Source organism: Xenopus laevis, chromosome 4L (assembly GCF_017654675.1).
Source record: "Xenopus laevis strain J_2021 chromosome 4L, Xenopus_laevis_v10.1, whole genome shotgun sequence".
In the NCBI taxonomy this organism is placed as follows: domain Eukaryota; kingdom Metazoa; phylum Chordata; class Amphibia; order Anura; family Pipidae; genus Xenopus; species Xenopus laevis.
In genome coordinates this window covers 9,901,416-9,920,564 of record NC_054377.1, presented here as the reverse complement: position 1 = coordinate 9,920,564, position 19,149 = coordinate 9,901,416, and the positions used below count along the sequence as shown (strand labels likewise).

Genomic DNA, 19,149 nt, shown 5'->3' with positions numbered 1-19,149 from the left:
CATAGGCAGGAATGGCGAAATGCCACTTATATCATGACCACAACTGTCAGAAATGCTATATGTTTCTAGAGGTTCAGATATCGGCTGCAGAATTGGCCTTTTTTGCCTAAATGGCAACAATCCTTTGCAGATGAATTTACTTTGGACCCCAGTCGTTGTTTTGTATATACAGTGTTTTGTGCAGAGAACATTCCTTCTGATCATATTTACATTTATACATATGAATAGGAACTGGAACAGAGGCTTTGTGTGTAGCCGCATATTCCTTGAGGCAGCTGCCCTCCCACGGGGCACAGTGGTGGGTGGGCAGCCTGAAGGCCAGTTAGGGGGAGATTTGGGGTGAGTGTTTATTTGTACCCTGGGTACCCCTGGAACTATAGCAGGGTGACTGTTACCCCAATGTTTCTATATATCTGTAACCTTGTTATGTGCTAAGGGGGCCCAGTCTGAAGGCCAGTTAGGGGGAGATTTGGGGTGAGTGTTTATTTGTACCCTGGGTACCCCTGGAACTATAGCAGGGTGACACCCCAATGTTTCTATATATCTGTAACCTTGTTATGAGCTAAGGGGCCCAGTCTGAAGGCCAGTTAGGGGGAGATTTGGGGTGAGTGCTTATTTGTGCCCTGGGTACCCCTGGAACTATAGCAGGGTGACTGTTACCCCAATGTTTCTATATATCTGTAACCTTGTTATGAGCTAAGGTGGCCCAGCCTGAAGGCCAGTTAGGGGGAGATTTGGGGTGAGTGCTTATTTGTGCCCTGGGTACCCCTGGAGCTATAGCAGGGTGACTGTTACCCCAATGTTTCTATATATCTGTAACCTTGTTATGAGCTAAGGGGGCCCAGCCTGAAGGCCAATTAGGGGGAGATTTGGGGTGAGTGTTTATTTGTGCCCTGGGTACCCCTGGAACTATAGCAGGGTGACTGTTACCCCAATGTTTCTATATATCTGTAACCTTGTTATGTGCTAAGGGGGCCCAGTCTGAAGGCCAGTTAGGGGGAGATTTGGGGTGAGTGTTTATTTGTACCCTGGGTACCCCTGGAACTATAGCAGAATGACACCCCAATGTTTCTATATATCTGGTAACCTTGTTATGAGCTAAAGGGGCCCAGTCTGAAGGCCAGTTAGGGGGGAGATTTGGGGTGAGTGTTTATTTGTGCCCTGGGTTACCCCTGGAACTATAGCAGGGTGACTGTTACCCCAATGTTTCTATATATCTGTAACCTTGTTATGTGCTAAGGGGGCCCAGTCTGAAGGTCAGTTAGGGGGAGATTTGGGGTGAGTGTTTATTTGTACCCTGGGTACCCCTGGAACTATAGCAGAATGACACCCCAATGTTTCTATATATCTGTAACCTTGTTATGAGCTAAGGGGCCCAGTCTGAAGGCCAGTTAGGGGGAGATTTGGGGTGAGTGTTTATTTGTGCCCTGGGTACCCCTGGAACTATAGCAGGGTGACTGTTACCCCAATGTTTCTATATATCTGTAACCTTGTTATGAGCTAAGGGGCCCAGTCTGAAGGTCAGTTAGGGGGAGATTTGGGGTGAGTGCTTATTTGTGTCCTGGGTACCCCTGGAACTATAGCAGGGTGACACCCCAATGTATCTATATATATCTGTAACCTTGTTATGAGCTAAGGAGGCCCAGGCTGAGGGTAGATTTGAGGTGGGTGCATAAGTGGAAGATAACAGACACATAAAGGGGAGTGCTCGGTGCGTGTTTGTTGTATTTATGGGGGTGGAATGCCGGAGCGAGTGCAGGATTACTGGGTAGGCTGTGCCAGGCGGGTAAAGCATTTCAGGAATTTGTAAAGTTCACAGATTTTCCCTTTATTTAATGTGAGTGGGGGATGGGACATGAACTAAATCACAATCTTTTAAGAGGAAGTTTTATGTATTTTTTTTTCCTGTTAACCCGAAGGTCAGCAAACATGAAATTCCAGCAGGTACATGTTACCCCCACATCAATATTCCAGCAAGGAGACACCCCCATTAAGGTGGCAGCATCTGTGTAACATCAAGACTTTGTGTTATGAGAGATCAGAAATGGGATTGATTCTGCTTTTCACGTGGGCAAATAAAACTGGCAGGGGTCCAGTTGGTTTATTTAACGATACATATGAAGGGACTCAGGGAGTTTTACTCTCCTCACTCTCTAAAACTGCCTGTCAATAAAGCTTTTTATCTTTATTTCACCTCAGGCCTTCCAGGACCTTGAACACTACCTGAAGGCCGAGGTAAAAAGTCCTCAAGGTGACAAGAATGTCAGGGCTGGGTCCTACCCAGGATCAGGATGAGGGTTAATATACAGTTCCACAGCTGGAGGGCTGCACGTTAGACCCCTGCCTTACAGAATACAATAGAGCACACTCTGTATTGCACTAATCCTCAAGGTCCAATGGTGACTTGGCTCAGGGATGAGTTACCTGAAGGTAACGCGGAACGTCACCCCTAACTGTCCTTCAGGCTGTGCGCCCTTAGTTCGAAGTGAAAAGGTTTACGATGGAATATGTGGTAGAAATCAATTCTTGGGGTAAACAAGTGGCACCCTGTCGCTATCGTTTCGCGAGGGTACTCCTAGGGGTGGTACGAAATAAACACGTCACCCAAATTCTGCGCCGCGCTAACTGACGCTTCAGAGCGTGGAGCCGCGTTAGCTCATAGACAGGGTACAGAGTATATTAGGAAGACATTGTTGGGGGTGGTTCAGCCCTGCTGATTAGGTTCCAGGGGTACCAGGGCAGCAAATAAACGAGCTCACCCAAATGCGTTCCCCCTGAACTGGCCTTCAGTACTGGGCCGCCTTAGCCTCATAACAAAGGGATTACTGATATAGGTAGAACATTGGGGTGTCCACCTGCTTGATTAGGTTCTTTTTCAGGGGTAGCCCAGGGCACAAATAAAAACTCAACCCCAACTCCCCCTAACTTGGCCTTTCGAGGCTGGGCCCCTTAGCTCATAACGAAGGTTTACAGATATAATACGAAGAACATTGGGGTTATACAGTGCACTCCTGCTGATAGTTCCAGGGGTTCGCAGGGTAAGAGTAAGCACCTCACCCCAAATCTCGCGCGCCTAACGTGAACTTCAGCTTGGGCCCCCTAGCTCATAAAAGTGTTGACGAGAGTAGTATAGAAACATGTGGGGTAACAGTCAGCCCTGCCCTATATAGTTCTATAGGTGCAGGGGGTAACAGGGAGTACTGCGAGGCCAGGGGTCTCATGGCGAGAGGGGGCATTGCGAGGGAAGTGGGGCAGGTTTTGTGGAATCCCAGGAATGTCGCAGTTTTACTGCCTGTTGTTGCTTGAACAGTCTAAGTCCCAGGGATTCTATTTACTGCTCCCTGACTGGAACTAGTTTTTCTATCCGGGCAGAATCCATTACTGCTTCCACTAGCAATCTATCCCAGAATTTCTGTTACTGCTGCTACTGTCTATCCCAGGAATTCCATTACTGCTTCTACTAACAGTAGCAGCAGTAATGGAATTCCTGGGATAGACTGTTGGTTGAAGCAGTAATGGAATTCCTGGGATAGCCTAACAAGTCTATCCCAGGAATTCCATTACTGCTTCCTCTAGCAATCTATCCCAGGATTCCTGTTACTGCTGCTACACAGTCTATCCCAGGAATTGCATTACTGCTCCTTCTGTCTATCCCAGGAATTCTATTACTCTTAATACAAACAGTCTATCCCAGGAGTCTCATTAGTGCCTGTCACTGTGGAATGTATAATGTAGCCCTGGGCTTTACTCTCATCTGGCTGCTCTGTTGGGAATCTCCCTGATTTCATAAATGGCAGGTGTTCCTTGTGTCGGAGCAGTGCCAAGTGTATCGGCTGTGTGTAATAACGGCTGTGTGTATAACAGCTGTGTGTGTAGCGGCTGTGTGTATAACGGCTGTGTGTGTAGCGGCTGTGTGTAATAACGGCTGTGTGTATAACAGCTGTGTGTGTAGCGGCTGTGTGTATAACGGCTGTGTGTAGCGGCTGGGTACAGCGACTGTGTACAACAGACCAAAGGCAGAGGCTTCAAAGTATTGAACTTGTCACTGCCCAACTCTGTGCTGCTGCCTATCCCTTAATTTTCCTAATTTTATCCAGTAATTGTGTCTGTGCCCATAGGGTTGGGGCCCACACATTCCACTCACTGCAGCCAGAACATGCCTGAATCCAGAACATGCCTGAATCTGCCCCTCTGCTGTGTGAAATGTTCCCTGTGCATATAATGTTCCCTGGGATAGAGAGGAATAGGGAGACATCTCTGAGAAGGTTCTCACGCATCCCCAAACCTGCCCACATCTCCCATCTTGTTTAAATGCATGGGTGCTGCCTTATTGGAACTTCCTATTCGTACAAACATCGACCTCTAGTGGTTGGGGAGAAGGTTTGTTTGGCTTTATAATGCAGTAAACATACAGTGTACATGTCCAGTGTATGGGGCCCTCCGACCGGCTTCCCCGATCGATATTTGTGTTAAAACATGGCCAGAACTAGCTAGAAATGTTGTACATTGCTTCTGTATCAGCCCAAGGCAACCACAGCCCTTTAGCAGTAAAGATCTGTGTCTCCAAAGATGCCCCAGTAGCTCCCCATCTTCTTTTCTGCTGATTCACTGCACATGCTCTGTGCTGCTGTCACTTACTGAGCTTAGGGACCCACTCACAATATACAGTACACATAGAATAGAAATGTCACAATATAAGGCTGATTAGTAATTAATACACATAATTACTACATGGCAGCACAGAAACCAGTGCAATTAGCATCAGAATTTAATAATCAGCAAACCTGTAGCATCAGCTTATATTACAGCCAGGGAAGCTCATTTTCTGCTGGATAATTAGTGACGAGCCCTAAGCTTAGCTTCTCAACAGCCAATCAGAGCCCACTGAGCATGTGAGTGTCACAGACACTTTCCAAGATGGTGACCCCCTGTGACAAGTTTGAAGTCCTGGATCATTGCTGCTATTGACAAGCTGAAACTTTAGCCTCGTGCAATAAGTTCACTGTATAAAATATGGCATTTTTAGCCACATTCATGTTTAGGGTTTAGTTCTACTTTAATGGAAGTAAAGGTTGGGCTCATGATTCTCAGGGTATGAGAAGAGACTGACTAGCCCAGTGGGCAAATCCATGTTACTGGAGCCGCTAGGCAATGCTGAATCAACATATGACGCGGGCAGTTAGTACATCTGCAGGGGTCACTACCTGACATTTGCTAATTGCTGCCTCTGCTTCAGTTTCCCATCAGTCGCCATTGTTATCCCATTACTCGTGCCTCATTCACCTTTCTGTCTGTTTTCCAGGTGATAGGATGTTTCCGGCAGAAATCCCAGACTTGCCCACTTGACACAACGCGGCCCTGGACGTCCATGAACCCATCATGCTTTGCTCCTGCCGCAGTAAATCCAAATTCCTGGCCCTCACCTTATTGCTGCTGTCGGCTGCCACCTGGTTGTACCTGTCTGTGGGGGAGACAGAATGTGAGTACCTACATCACAGTGCAACTCCCAGAAGCCCTCCCTTGCAAACTTCAGCTGGTGGTGGGATGCTGGAAGTTATGGTGTTAGCTCTGGTGGGCTGCTAGTCTCTAGCCCTGTGAGCTTACAATCTAAGATGCCTATCACACTCTCTCTGAGTCACTTTCTCTGTAATACACACCAATTCTTATAATACCCCCCTTACCAAAGTCACCGTCCTGTTTGTCTCCAAATTCCCCTGGTAATTCTTGTAACACCCCCACCAATAGCACTCCATCTTGCTACCTGTGCCAGAGCATGCCTTGCATTTATTACATGCACCCCCTTCTTAACTTTGCAGATGGTCCGTCTCTGGGGCCGGTAGCCCCACATTTCTCGGCCACGTCATTGTTCCAGGTGGAGTTGGAGAGTCGCCTGCGGGAAGCCGAGGAAGAGAATAGGAGACTGCGCCAGCAACTGGGGGAGATTAGGAACGAGGAGCAAAGCCCCGGAGGTGGGACTGAAGGAGACAACAGCAGCCATTGTGAGCACAGGAGCCTGACTGAGAAGTGTGAAGTGAGGAGATCTCCTTAATACTTTCATTATAATGGGGGGTAAAAAGATAGGGCAGAGGATGTATAGTGAATAAAGTACCCCCTGGTGTAAAATATAAGGATATTGTAAGTCACCCTTGGAGTTTCATGACCAAATAAACATGGAACTCCGAGGTAACTTCTAATATCCTCATATTTTACAACTGGGGGTACTTTATTTATTATAATACACAAGATTCAGCGAGTCATGTGATGATGTAACAAATGACATCACTATGTAACGCTTATAACTGATTTCATCACAATATTTATTTATACACACACACACACACACGCCATGATGATCTTGTAAGTTATATCCTTATAAACGGTGAGTTCTGATGTCATCAGTTGTAAACGGTGAGTAGTGATGTCATTTACTCGAAGTTCTGGAGTTCCCGTTATAAGGCCTTCGGCCTCGTGTTTTTATATGGTCATGAAACTCCTCTGTAACTTATAATATCCTTATATTTTACTAGTAGTATTTTAATAGTGGGTACTCTCTCTCTCTCTCTCTCTCTCTCTCTCTCTCTCTCTCTCTCTCTCTCTCTCTCTCTCTCTCTCTCTCTCTCTCTCTCTCTCTCCCTATACACACATATTTTTTTAAAGTATATAATAACATCATAAATAATAAATATTAGGGCCTTTGGGCGCAGGATTCAGGTCCTGATGTGGCTGCACTCTGCATTGGATTTTTAATGTCCTTTCTGCAGCAAGAACACTTTTTAAATCGTTTTGGAGTACATCTGTAGCATCTTTAGGGTAGTGGCAGACGGGAGATTAGTTGGGATCAAGTACAAGGTACTGTTTTATTATTGCAGAGCAAAAAGAAATTCGTTTTAAAAATTTGGATTGTTTGATTATAACGGAGCCTATATAATTCAGAGCTTTCTGGATGATGGAACCCATACCTGTACTTGATCCCAACTAAGATATAATTAATCCTTACTAGAAGCAAAACCAGCCTATTGGGTTTATTTCATGTTTACATGATTGACTTAAGGTATGAAAATCCAAATTACAAAAAGATCTATTATCCCAAAGACCCCAGGTCCAGAGCATTCTGGATAACAGGTCCCATACCTGTACTAGTGGATAGAGCAGAAATTGTGCAGATAGACTTTTCATTGGACACACCATCTGCATATAAGGTCTTTTATTGAAATAAATATTTTTTTTAATTTTTCTTTTCTAATTGTCTGTCCTTTTACCCCCCAACATTTTGTCAGCTGATCCACGTGGCAATAGTCTGTGCCGGCCATAACAGCAGCCGAGATGTGGTGACCCTGGTGAAGTCCATTCTCTTCCACAGGTACTGAGAGGGGCGGAGCTTATTGGGTTGCCTTATGTAACAATCAATAGGAAAACACTTGTGAGCATCCCAAAAAAAATGATCTTTAGTGGGTTCTGGATGAAACCTATGAAGGAACCAGCAAGACCTTTGGAGCAGAATTTGGAAGAAAAAAATATACGAGGCCCTAGAGTCTCCTTTAAATTGTAATTTCTCTAATTTTTTAAAACTGGATTGGGGTAGAGGAAATGTTAACCCTTCTGTTGCTATAGCTCGTTTGCTTACTGCATCCCTGTCTTCTTTTCCACCCCACACCCTATTGCAGTGGGGCAGTATAAAGGGGTGATTAACCTTTAAAGCGGTTGTTCCCCTTTTAATTTACTTTCAGTATGATGTAGAGAGTGATATTCTGAATTGCTTTTCATTTTTTATTATTTGTGGTTTTTGAGTTATTTAGCTTTTTATTCAGCGGCTCTCCAGTTTGCAATGTCAGCCGGCGAGTTGCTAGGGTCCAAATTACCTTAGCAACCATGCACTGATTTCAATAAGAGACTGGAATGGGTCAGACTGGCCACTGGCCCATCTGCAAAGCTACAAATCTATTGTTATTGCTACTTTTTATTACTCATTTTTCTATTCAGGCCTCTCCTATTCATATTCCAGTCTCTTATTCAAATCAATGCATGGTTGCTAGGTCATTTGGAGTCTAGCAACCAGATGGCTGAAATTACAAACTGCGGAGCTGCTGAATAAAAAGCTAAATAACTAAAAAAACACAAATAATAAAAAATGAAAACCAATTGCAAATTGTCTCAGAATATCTATCTCTACATCATCTGCAACCCCTTTCTCTGAAGGTTTTCATAGATATCCTAGATTTTGTAGATACCCTTTAAGGCATGTGGAGCAAGTGATGTCCCATTAGTCAGGAGGCTTTTGTCACACCCCGTGTCTCTTTACAGGAGAAACCCGTTACATCTGCACCTGATCACGGATGATGTTGCTCTGCGTGTGCTGAGGAACCTGTTCAACACGTGGATGGTGCCATCTCTAACGATCAGCTTCTATAATGCCAGTGAGCTAAAGGTAAGTGGACATGGACCAGGAGATGCAGATAGAATTCACTACAAGGTCGTCACTGTGCAGCCAGCGGGAATGTGCACCTACCTGCTCTGCTTCCAGCGGGAATGTGCACCTACCTGCTCTGCTTCCAGCGGGAATGTGCACCTACCTGCTCTGCTTCCAGCGGGAATGTGCACCTACCTGCTCTGCTTCCAGCGGGAATGTGCACCTACCTGCTCTGCTTCCAGCGGGAATGTGCACCTACCTGCTCTGCTTCCTGGGTCTGTGCTGGTCCAAGCTCAGGTCACCAGACGTGCAATAAATGTAGTTTTTATTTCTAAATGACACTGTTTACACTGCAAATCGCTCTACAATAAAAAAATGTATTCCTGAACCAGCAAGTGTATTTATTTAGTTGTAATATTGGTGTGTAGGTGCATCTCAGGTCATTTTGCCTGGTCATGTGCTTTCAGAAAGAGCCAGCACTTTAGGATGGAACTGCTTTCTGGCAGGCTGTTGTTTCTCCTACTCAATGTAACTGAATGTGTCTCAGTGGGACCTGGATTTTACTATTGAGTGTTGTTCTTAGATCTACCAGGCAGCTGTTATCTTGTGTTAGGGAGCTGCTATCTGGTTACCTTCCCATTGTTCTTTTGTTAGGCTGCTGGGGGGGAAGGGAGGGTGATATCACTCCAATTTACAGTAAAGAGTGACTAAAGTTTATCAGAGCACAAGTCACATGACTGGGGGCTCCAGGGAAACTGACAATATGTCTAGCCCCATATCCGATTTCAAAATTAAATCTAAAAAAAAATCTTCTGAGAAACGGATTTCAGTGCAGAATTCTGCTGGATCGGCACTATTAACTGATGCGTTTTGAACAAAAAGAATTTCTTCCCATGACAGTATCCCTTTAATGATTGATCAGTGCAATGGTTTTCTGTCCTGATATGTTCCTTCTCTCTGAACTTGCAGCCGGACGTCGCATGGATCCCAAACAAACACTACTCGGGAATATTCGGGCTGCTGAAGCTCACACTGACCAAGGCGCTACCCTCCGACCTCTCCAAAGTCATCGTCCTGGACACGGACATCACGTTTGCCACCGACATTGCCGAGCTCTGGGCAATCTTTAAGAAATTCACAGGTACTTTTGCACTGATGCTTTGTCAGGTCTAGTAACCCTTGGCAACCAATCATCAGGTACCATTTTAACTGGCTCTTGTTCCCTCCTTGCGATCTGCTTCCGGTTTGTGGCCTGAGCCCGGCCCACTGTTCACTAAAACTGTTATTTTCTCTAACAGGCGAGCAGGTACTGGGGCTAGTGGAGAATCAGAGCGACTGGTACTTGGGTAACCTCTGGAAAAACCACAAGCCGTGGCCTGCCTTAGGCCGAGGATTCAACACAGGTACCTTGCACCTCATGTCGGTTGCCTTCTATTGGGTATATTTATCAAAGAGTGAAGTTAGACATCAGCACAGTCTACTAGAGTGAAATTCCGCCTCTCTATTCATTTCTATGGGATTTTTAAAGGCGTATTTATCAAAGGATGAACTTTCACCCATTTATAAAATCCCATAGAAATGAATGGAGAGAGGCAGAGTTTCACTCTAGCAGACTTCACTTTTTGATAAATATACCCGTATGTTGGGCCGGGTTAAACAACTACATTTCTGAGCTTGGGTTCCTATTAGGGACACACTGGATCCAGGATTCGGTTCGTGATTTGGCCAGGATTCGACCTTTTTCAGCGAGATTCAGATTCGGCCGAATCCTTGTGCCTGGCTAAACCAAATTGCATATGTAAATTAGGGACGTGGAGGGAAATCACGTGATTTTTCATCATAAAACAAGGAAGTAAAAAAAGTTTTTCCACGTTTTACTTTCCCGCTCCTGATTTGCATATGCAAATTAAAATTCAGATTTGGTTCAGTATTTGGTCCAATGTTTCACCAAGGATTCCGCCGAATCACAAATGGTGGATTTGGAACATCCCTAGTTCATCTATTATCAGACAACCAATCAACGGCCGAAAGCATAAGGTTTTGTGGTTTGCAGAAGTCGAGAGTCCGGTAGTTTTTACAAATATCCACAACTGAGCTAAGAGGGTTACGGGCTTAAAGGGGAACTATCGCGAAAATTAACATTTAATATAAGCTTCGGCACACTGAAATAAGAAACTTCCTACATACAATCTATTAAAAATTCTGCATTGTTTCTAAAATAATCAAGTTCACGTTCTCTCTCGGCATCTGTTTCTCTTCATTCTCTCTTCATGCAGCAGTTGGGTGTCAGATAATCATTGACAGTTAGATCCAATATATCTTATAGGGGGCTCCATTTGCCTAGAAGATGTTTTGGAGTTCCCCCAAATATCTGATTCCAGTACAAACAAATTCTAGAGAGAGAGAGTACAAACAAATTCATGTAGAGAGACAGTCTATTAAAATCATCAGAAATCCTGTCTTTCTACATGCAGAGTTTGTTTGTACTGGAATCCATTATTTGGGTGAACTTATACATCTGCTAGGGAAAAAGAGCCCCCCTATAAGATATATTGGATCATTCATCTGACACCCAACTGCTGCATGAAGACAGAATGAGGAGAAACAGATGCTGAGAGAGGAATAGTGAAGATAAACTTGATTATTTTAGAAAGAATGTAGAATATTTAATTGATTGTATTTAGAAAGTTTCTTATTTCTGTATGCTGAAGCTTATATTAAATGTTCATGTTTGCAGTTCCCCTTAAAGGAGCTGCTGTGTTATAAAGTCTAACCCCTGTTGCTTTCTGCAGGGGTCATTCTGCTGCTTTTGGACAAGTTGCGCCTGATTGGATGGGAGGAGATGTGGCGGCTGACAGCAGAGAGGGAGCTGATGAATATGCTGAGCACTTCACTGGCTGACCAGGTGGGTAGAGGCAGAAAGGAAGGGAAATAGGAGCTAATGGGAGTTCCTGTTTTATACCAGGATTCTGCTTCTCTTCCTCTCTCAGGATATATTCAATGCGGTGATCAAGAGTTCCCCTACTCTGGTTTATCAGCTGCCCTGTTACTGGAACGTGCAACTCTCCGACCACACACGCTCGGAGCAGTGTTACAGTGAGCTGGCCGATCTCAAGGTGAGACCCTCAAGCTGAACCCCTCAGTGACTTCTAATCATCATTATATATTATTATTATCTTATCATTTACAGTAGGGGGTACATTATCCCTTATAATACATGAGTGATACTCAGAGTTCCCTGTATAACTCAGCCTGCAGCCTTGTGCCTTTATATGGTCACAGAACAACCCCTCAGTGACTTCTAATATCCTTATCATTTACAGTAGGGGGTACATAATCCCTTATAATACATGAGTGATACTCAGAGTTCCCTGTATAACTCAGCCTGCAGCCTTGTGCCTTTATATGGTCACAGAACAACCCCTCAGTGACTTCTAATATCCTTATCATTTACAGTAGGGGGTACATTATCCCTTATAATACATGAGTGATACTCAGAGTTCCCTGTATAACTCAGCCTGTAGCCTTGTGATAATGAGCAGAAGATGTTTCCAGGCAGTACAAGGTGGGGGACAGGATTAGGCTGGATTAGATGTTGGGGGCACAGGTCTGGCTGGATTTCTCCCACCATTGGTTTGTTTTTTTTTTTTTTGCTCAAAGAAGATTTTATTGAAACAAATGCTGCACAATAATGTTAAAAGGGTCATTGGTTTGTTTTTACTGACAGCCCCTTCCCGTTCTCAGGTCATTCACTGGAATTCCCCCCACAAGCTCCGCGTCAAGAACAAACACGTTGAACTTTTCCGCACCCTGTACCTCACTTTCCTGGAGTACGACGGGAGCCTCCTGCGCCGGGAGCTGATTGGCTGTCCCAGTGAAGGGGAACAGCAGGGGGGCAGCCAGGTGAGTCCAGTGTGGGAGTGGCTGAATAATGTGTAAAGTCTACAACAGTTTTCTATGCAGCGCTCATCACCACTTCCTGGACATGGTGCAGCTAAATGAGCCCTACAGGGAGCTAGGGATGCACCGAATCCAGCATTCAGTTTGGGATTCAGCTTTTTTCAGCAGGATTCGAATTCGGCCTAATCTTTCTGCCTGTCCAAACCGAATCCGAATCCTAATTTGCGTATGCAAATTAGTGGCGGGGAGGGAAATCGTGTGACTTTTTGTCACAAAACAAGGAAGTAAAAATTGTTTTCCCCTTCCCACCCTTAATTTGCATATGCAAATTAGGATTTGGTTCGGTATTCTGACGAATCTATTGCGAAGAATTCGGGGGTTCGGCCAAATCCAAAATAGTGGATTCAGTGCATCCCTACAGGGAGCAGATGAGGGCGCAGATGGGGGAGCAGATGGGGGAGCAGATAAGGGTGCAGATAAGGGTGCAGATAAGGGTGCAGATAAGGGTGCAGATAAGGGTGCAGATAAGGGTGCAGATAAGGGTGCAGATGGGGGAGCAGATGGGGGAGCAGATGGGGGAGCAGATGGGGGAGCAGATGGGGGAGCAGATAATGGTGCAGATGGGGGAGCAGATAAGGGTGCAGATAAGGGTGCAGATAAGGGTGCAGATAAGGGTGCAGATAAGGGTGCAGATGGGGGAGCAGATGGGGGAGCAGATGGGGGAGCAGATGGGGGAGCAGATAAGGGTGCAGATAAGGGAGCAGATGGGGGAGCAGATAAGGGTGCAGATGGGGGTGCAGATGGGGGAGCAGATGGGGGAGCAGATAAGGGTGCAGATGGGGGAGCAGATGGGGGAGCAGATAAGGGTGCAGATAAGGGTGCAGATGGGGGAGCAGATGGGGGAGCAGCCTTTGCTCCAGTTCCTCCCACTGACCTGAGCTGTACAGAACCCACATAAACACAGCGAGTGCCGAGCCTAAAACTGACTGCTGGCGGAAGGGTGACAATTCGAGGTGACACACACACACACACACATAAATATATATATATATACACATATAATCACACGGCAGCCGGGGAGGGTGGAAGGTTGTTCTGTTCTGCCTCGTTCTCTGCAATTCTGTTGCTTTTAATTTCAGTATAAATCCTATTGAGTGAGGAAAGACACAAAAGGTCACTCTGTACATGTTGTCCTGTTACCGGCCACGTTTGTGTCATTCTTTTAAACCCTTTCAGCGCCAGTAACTTTTGCTATATCTGTGTGGTGTTCCACCCCCCCTGAAAGCTGTACCCCGAGTCCCAATTTGGATCACTCTGTGCCCCCCATAGACCAGAATTCTCTCTGCCCCGGGCACAGGTTACACACGAGTGTATCACGTCTCATACTGATCTTTCAGGCTGCTCTGTCGCAATTAGACGAGGAAGATCCATGCTATGATTTCCGACGGGAGAGTCTTGCGTCCCACCGTGTCCACCTGTCCTTCCTCCCCCACCTGACGCCAACCCCCGACCCCTCTGATGTTACTCTGGTGGCACAGCTCTCTATGGACAGGTGAGTGGTGGGATAATAAATAAGGCAAAGTTACCCTTTAAAGCAGTTGTTCACCTTTGACTTTTAATATGATGTAGAGAGGGATATTCTGAGACAATTTGCAATTGGTTTAAATGTTTTATTATTTGTGGTTTTTGGGTTATTTAGATTTTTATTCAGCAGCTCTCCAGTTTGCAATGTCAGCCATCTGGTTGCTAGGGTCCAAGTTACCCCAGCAACCATGCACTGATTTGAATAAGATTCTGGAATATAAATAAGAGAGGGACTGAAAGATGAGTAATAAAAAGTAGAAATTACTATACATTTGTAGCCTTACAGAGCATTTGTTTTTTAGATGGGGTCAGTGACCCCCATTTGAAAGCTGGAAAGAGTCAGAAGAAAAAGGCAAATAAAGAACTATGAAAAAAATAAATAATGAAGACCAATTAAAAAAAATTGCTTAGAATTGGCCATCCTATAACATACTAAAAGTTAACTTGAAGGTGAACCACTCCTTTAAAGGAAAGTTAAACTAAAGAAGTAGCTAGAAATGTTGTACATGATGTTTTGTGCTTCTGTACCAGCCCAAGGCAACCACAGCCCTTTAGCAGTAAAGATCTGTGTCTCCAAAGATGCCCCAGTAGCTCCCCATCTTCTTTTCTGCTGATTCACTGCACATGCTCTGTGCTGCTGTCACTTACTGAGCTTAGGGACCCACTCACAATATACAGTACACATAGAATAGAAATGTCACAATATAAGGCTGATTAGTAATTAATACAGATAATTACTACATGGCAGCACAGAAACCAGTGCAATTAGCATCAGAATTGAATAATCAGCAAACCTGTAGCATCAGCTTATATTACAGCCAGGGAAGCTCATTTTCTGCTGGATAATTAGTGACGAGCCCTAAGCTTAGCTTCTCAACAGCCAATCAGAGCCCACTGAGCATGTGAGTGTCACAGACACTTTCCAAGATGGTGACCCCCTGTGACAAGTTTGAAGTCCTGGATCATTGCTGCTATTGACAAGCTCAAACTTTAGCCTCTTTATAAAACAATATGGTATTTTAAGCCACATTCATTTTTAGGGTTTAGTTCTCCTTTAAGGGATACAGGATGTAACCCTCTTTTCTGATAGGCTGCAGATGTTGGAGCTGATTTGCCGGCACTGGGAAGGTCCAATGAGCTTGGCCTTGTATCTGTCAGACGCAGAAGCCCAGCAGTTCCTACGTTATGCCCAAGCCTCGGAGGTGCTGCAGTCTCGCACCAACATCGGGTACCATGTGATATATAAGGAGGGGCAGCTGTACCCCGTAAACCTCCTGCGGAACGTGGCCCTGAAGAACTCGCACACCCCCTACGTCTTTCTGTCGGACATTGATTTCCTGCCCATGTACGGCCTCTACGAAAACCTGCGGTGAGTCTTGTTCTCCTGTAGTGCCGCCCCTGTGTAACCACAGCCACAAGGCTTACATTTTTATATTTGAATTTGAGCTGCCATATTGCTTGACTTGGATTGTCTCCAGTTCATAAAGGAACAGAGCAGTCTACAATAAACCTAAATTAGCTTTCAAACTGTCAGGCTTGACCTTTTCTCCGGGCGGACTATTGTAAGGAAGGGGCAGGGGGTATTTATTTGGGACTGCTTGATGGAGCTGTTCATAGGCATTTATAGATGAGGCAAGTAGTATGGCAACCAAAAGAGAAACGAGGGGCACTCACAGATCCCACAGGTGAGAATTTTACTTAGGCCACAAAGTAGATAAATACGTAGACTTACACATTTCATGCCAGTAGACAATTAAAGATCCCAACCCCCACCCCACGTAGAGCTATGCTGGGGGGGGGAGTAGGGAGGGGGGTCTACGTGGGGTGGGGGTAGGATTTTTAAATTTTTTTTTTTTTTTTTTTTTTAAAAAGTTGAATTCTCCTTTAATCATAGGCTGGCATGAAACGCGTAAGGCTATGTATTTATCTGCCGGTTTCTCTGGGCCCCACAGCAAATTATTTTTCAGGCCCCCAAAATGTTTAGAGGTTGACTTGTTTTACCAATATTTATTAAAATTGTATATGAATTAGGGTCTCATGGGGCTCCTATACCTCCTGGGCCCCCCTGCAGCCGCAGGGTCTGCTTCCTCTATAGTTACACCCCTGCTGGTGAGATACTGACCTTTCTAGGTTTTTACATTGGGATCTTTTCTATAAGTAAATAAGTAGTATAGCAATAGACTTTATTAGGGATGCATCGAATCCAGGATTCGGCCTTTTTCAGCAGGATTCGGATTCAGCTGAATCCTTCTGCCCAGCCAAACGGAATCCTAATTTGCATATGCAAATTAGGGAAGGAAAAGCGTGTGACTTTTTGTCACAAAACAAGGAAGTAAAAAATGTTTTCCCCTTCCCAGCTCGAATTTGCATATGCAAATTAGGATTTGGATTCCGTTTGGTATTCGGCAGAATCTTTCGCGAAGGATTTGGCTGAATCCAAAATATTGGATTAGTTGCATGCCTAATAATTATTAGGACATTGGTTGCGTAAACCCCAACACATTATGGGATTGATTTATCAAAGGTGCAACGTTAAGAGTTTTTTTTATAACTCGAATGTACCCACTACTTGAACGGTTTCTTATTTAAGAAAAAACTCAAATGGGGAAAAAAACGAAATTCTGCAAGTTCAAGTTGCAAAACCTGACCAGTCAAAATTCGAGTTTTTGGCAAAAAAAGAAACCTTGAATCCCTCAAATGGAGTGTGTTTTCGGGCAAAACTCTCCAAAAAAAAAAACCTAGAACATCATGAAGGCTATTAACAACTTCAAATGGTGGTGGTACTTCTCCTTTAAGCAATGAATGGAGCTTGTTTGACTTAAGGTGGCCATATACGGGCCGATAAAAGCTGCCAACAGACCTAGACTGCAGCTTATTGGCCCGTGTATGGGGCCCTACAACGGACTTCCCCCAACCAATATCTGGCAGAGAGTCGGGCAGATGTCGATTGGACAGGGCTAAAAATCCGATCACCTCAAGGTGAGATCCGCTGACTTCGCCAAACAAGCGGATCTCAGTGTATGGCCGCCTTTACACCGCACTTTCTCCCCCGTAGGAAATCCATCGCCCAACAGGACCCGACTGGCTCCCCCAAGGCTCTTATCGTTCCCGCGTTTGAGACTCTCCGTTATCGTCTTTCTTTCCCCAAGTCCAAGGCCGATCTACTCTCCATGTTGGATACGGGGGCGCTCTACACCTTCAGGTAACCCCGAATATGCCGGTATTACTCTTATAACAGGTCAGCGTAAGACCCGCCCCCCAGGAATCCAGCAACTCATACACAGCAACAGGAGTTAGAATTAAATCTTGAGCAGTTAATTAATTAGTTAATTAATTATTTGAGTAGTTAATTAGTGTTCTTTATCTGTATATTTACCCAAGCGGTAGCTGCCATATTACGTGCAATAGAGGTAACAGGGGTAGGTCTTTGGCTGCTGATGAGGGTTTAGTTACCCTTTGATTACATTTACTGTGACACAAGCAGTAGATCTAGAGGAAGTTTAAAAGTCGTAGACCTGTGCCCACCCAGCCTATGGATGACCGTTCCCCTGGTAAAGGGAATGCTGATTGGCTGTGCTTTTATTTTTTATAGATACCACGTGTGGGAGAAAGGCCACGCCCCCACCAATTATGCAAAGTGGAGGACTGCAACCACCCCGTACCGGGTGGAGTGGGCGCCAGACTTTGAGCCGTACGTCGTGGTGAGACAGGACTGCCCGGAATATGACCAGCGCTTCCTTGGCTTTGGCTGGAACAAAGTGTCGCACATCATGGAGCTCGACGCCCAGGTACAAACACTGTTACTGCTCTCTGCGCGGTCCGTTCAGACTGCGGAGATTCTACAAATCATTTAAAGGGATACTGTCATGGAGATATTTTTGTTTTTCAAAACGCATAAGTTACTAGCACTGCTCCAGCAGAATTCTGCACTGAAATCCGTTTCTCAAAAGAGAAAACAGATTTTTTTATATTTAATTTTGAAATCTGACATGGAGCTAGACATATTGTCAGTTTCCCAGCTGCCCCCAGTCATATGACTTGTGCTCTGATAAACTTCAGTCTTTACTGCTGTACTGCAAGTTGGAGTGTATCACCCCCTCCCTCCCCCCCAGCAGCCTAACAGGAAGGTAACCAGATAGCAGCTCCCTAACACAACAGCTGCCTGGTAGATCTAAGAACAACACTCAGTAGTAAAATCCAGGTCCCACTGAAACACATTCAGTTACATTGAGTAGGAGAAACAACAGCCTGCCAGAAAGCAGTTCCATCCTAAAGTGCTGGCTCTTTCTGAAATCACATGACCAGGCAAAATGACCTGAGATGCACCTACACACCAATATTACAACTAAATACACTTGTTGGTTCAGGAATGAAATTTTATATTGGAGAGTGAATTATTTGCAGTGTAAACAGTGTCATTTAGAAATATAAATCATGGCAGAATCCCTTTAAGTTTACTCTCTCTCTCTCTCTTTTTCCAGGAATATGAACTGCTGGTTCTCCCCAATGCCTTCATCATCCACATGCCTCACGCTCCCAGCTTTGACATCTCCAAATTCCGTTCCAGTGAACATTACCGCCGGTGCGTCCAGGTCCTTAAGGAGGAGTTTCACCAAGACTTGTCCCGGCGCTACGGTTCCGCCGCACTAAAATACCTCGCGGCTGAGCGGAACCGGTGATGCTTTTAGGTGCAGAGACGCTGCCATGAAACAGAACAGAGGGCCGCAAAAACAATGGACTCTCCCGTGCCTCTGCTCTTAAATATATCTGCCTTATAAAGAACTTTCATTATAGGAGGTGCCTTGAACGAAGCAGCTTCTGTGCTCCTGTATGGACAAGCAGACAATCCGCTGCAGTTCCGTGGCCAATGGGGACGTGACTGCAGTCGTGAGACCAGTCGGTCCTGACGCGTTTCAATTTCATTTTTATTTATATTATTTATGTCGATAATTCAGATGAAATCAAACTGACAGGGCAGGATTCCTGATTCTATTTTTTAAAAATATATTCAGTTTCTTTTTGCAATAAAATGCTGCAATCTTTTCAGTATTTCTGCACCTTGCCCTTTAAGGCGGGGGAAATGGTTTGTTCCAGGTCGGGCTGGCAGATGAACTAGATGGCTTCAAGGAAGGGACGGATGCATTTTTGGCCGTAAGAAAGCACAAGGCTACGGATATCAGTGATCTTAGGACGATGTTGATCCAGGGATTGGGCCAATTGCCCTTTAGGAGTCAGGAAGGAGGAGTCATGGGCAGTTC

General features: G+C 45.0%; 1 protein-coding gene across 1 annotated transcript in view; it reads left to right on the top strand.

The window, feature by feature from the left end:
- large2.L (LARGE xylosyl- and glucuronyltransferase 2 L homeolog) overlaps window positions 1–18,940 on the top strand; it is a 30,710-nt gene extending 11,770 nt beyond the window's left edge. Inside the window, 14 exon segments of the mRNA NM_001096408.1 lie at window positions 5,303–5,479; window positions 5,817–6,031; window positions 7,278–7,360; window positions 8,302–8,425; window positions 9,377–9,548; window positions 9,706–9,810; window positions 11,200–11,312; window positions 11,398–11,523; window positions 12,152–12,310; window positions 13,705–13,859; window positions 14,982–15,260; window positions 16,947–17,093; window positions 17,484–17,679; window positions 18,373–18,940. Of these exon segments, the coding sequence (NP_001089877.1) occupies window positions 5,380–5,479; window positions 5,817–6,031; window positions 7,278–7,360; window positions 8,302–8,425; window positions 9,377–9,548; window positions 9,706–9,810; window positions 11,200–11,312; window positions 11,398–11,523; window positions 12,152–12,310; window positions 13,705–13,859; window positions 14,982–15,260; window positions 16,947–17,093; window positions 17,484–17,679; window positions 18,373–18,570 (2,172 nt within the window). The 5' untranslated portion in view covers window positions 5,303–5,379 and the 3' untranslated portion in view covers window positions 18,571–18,940.
- Window positions 18,941–19,149: the final 209 nt, after the last annotated feature.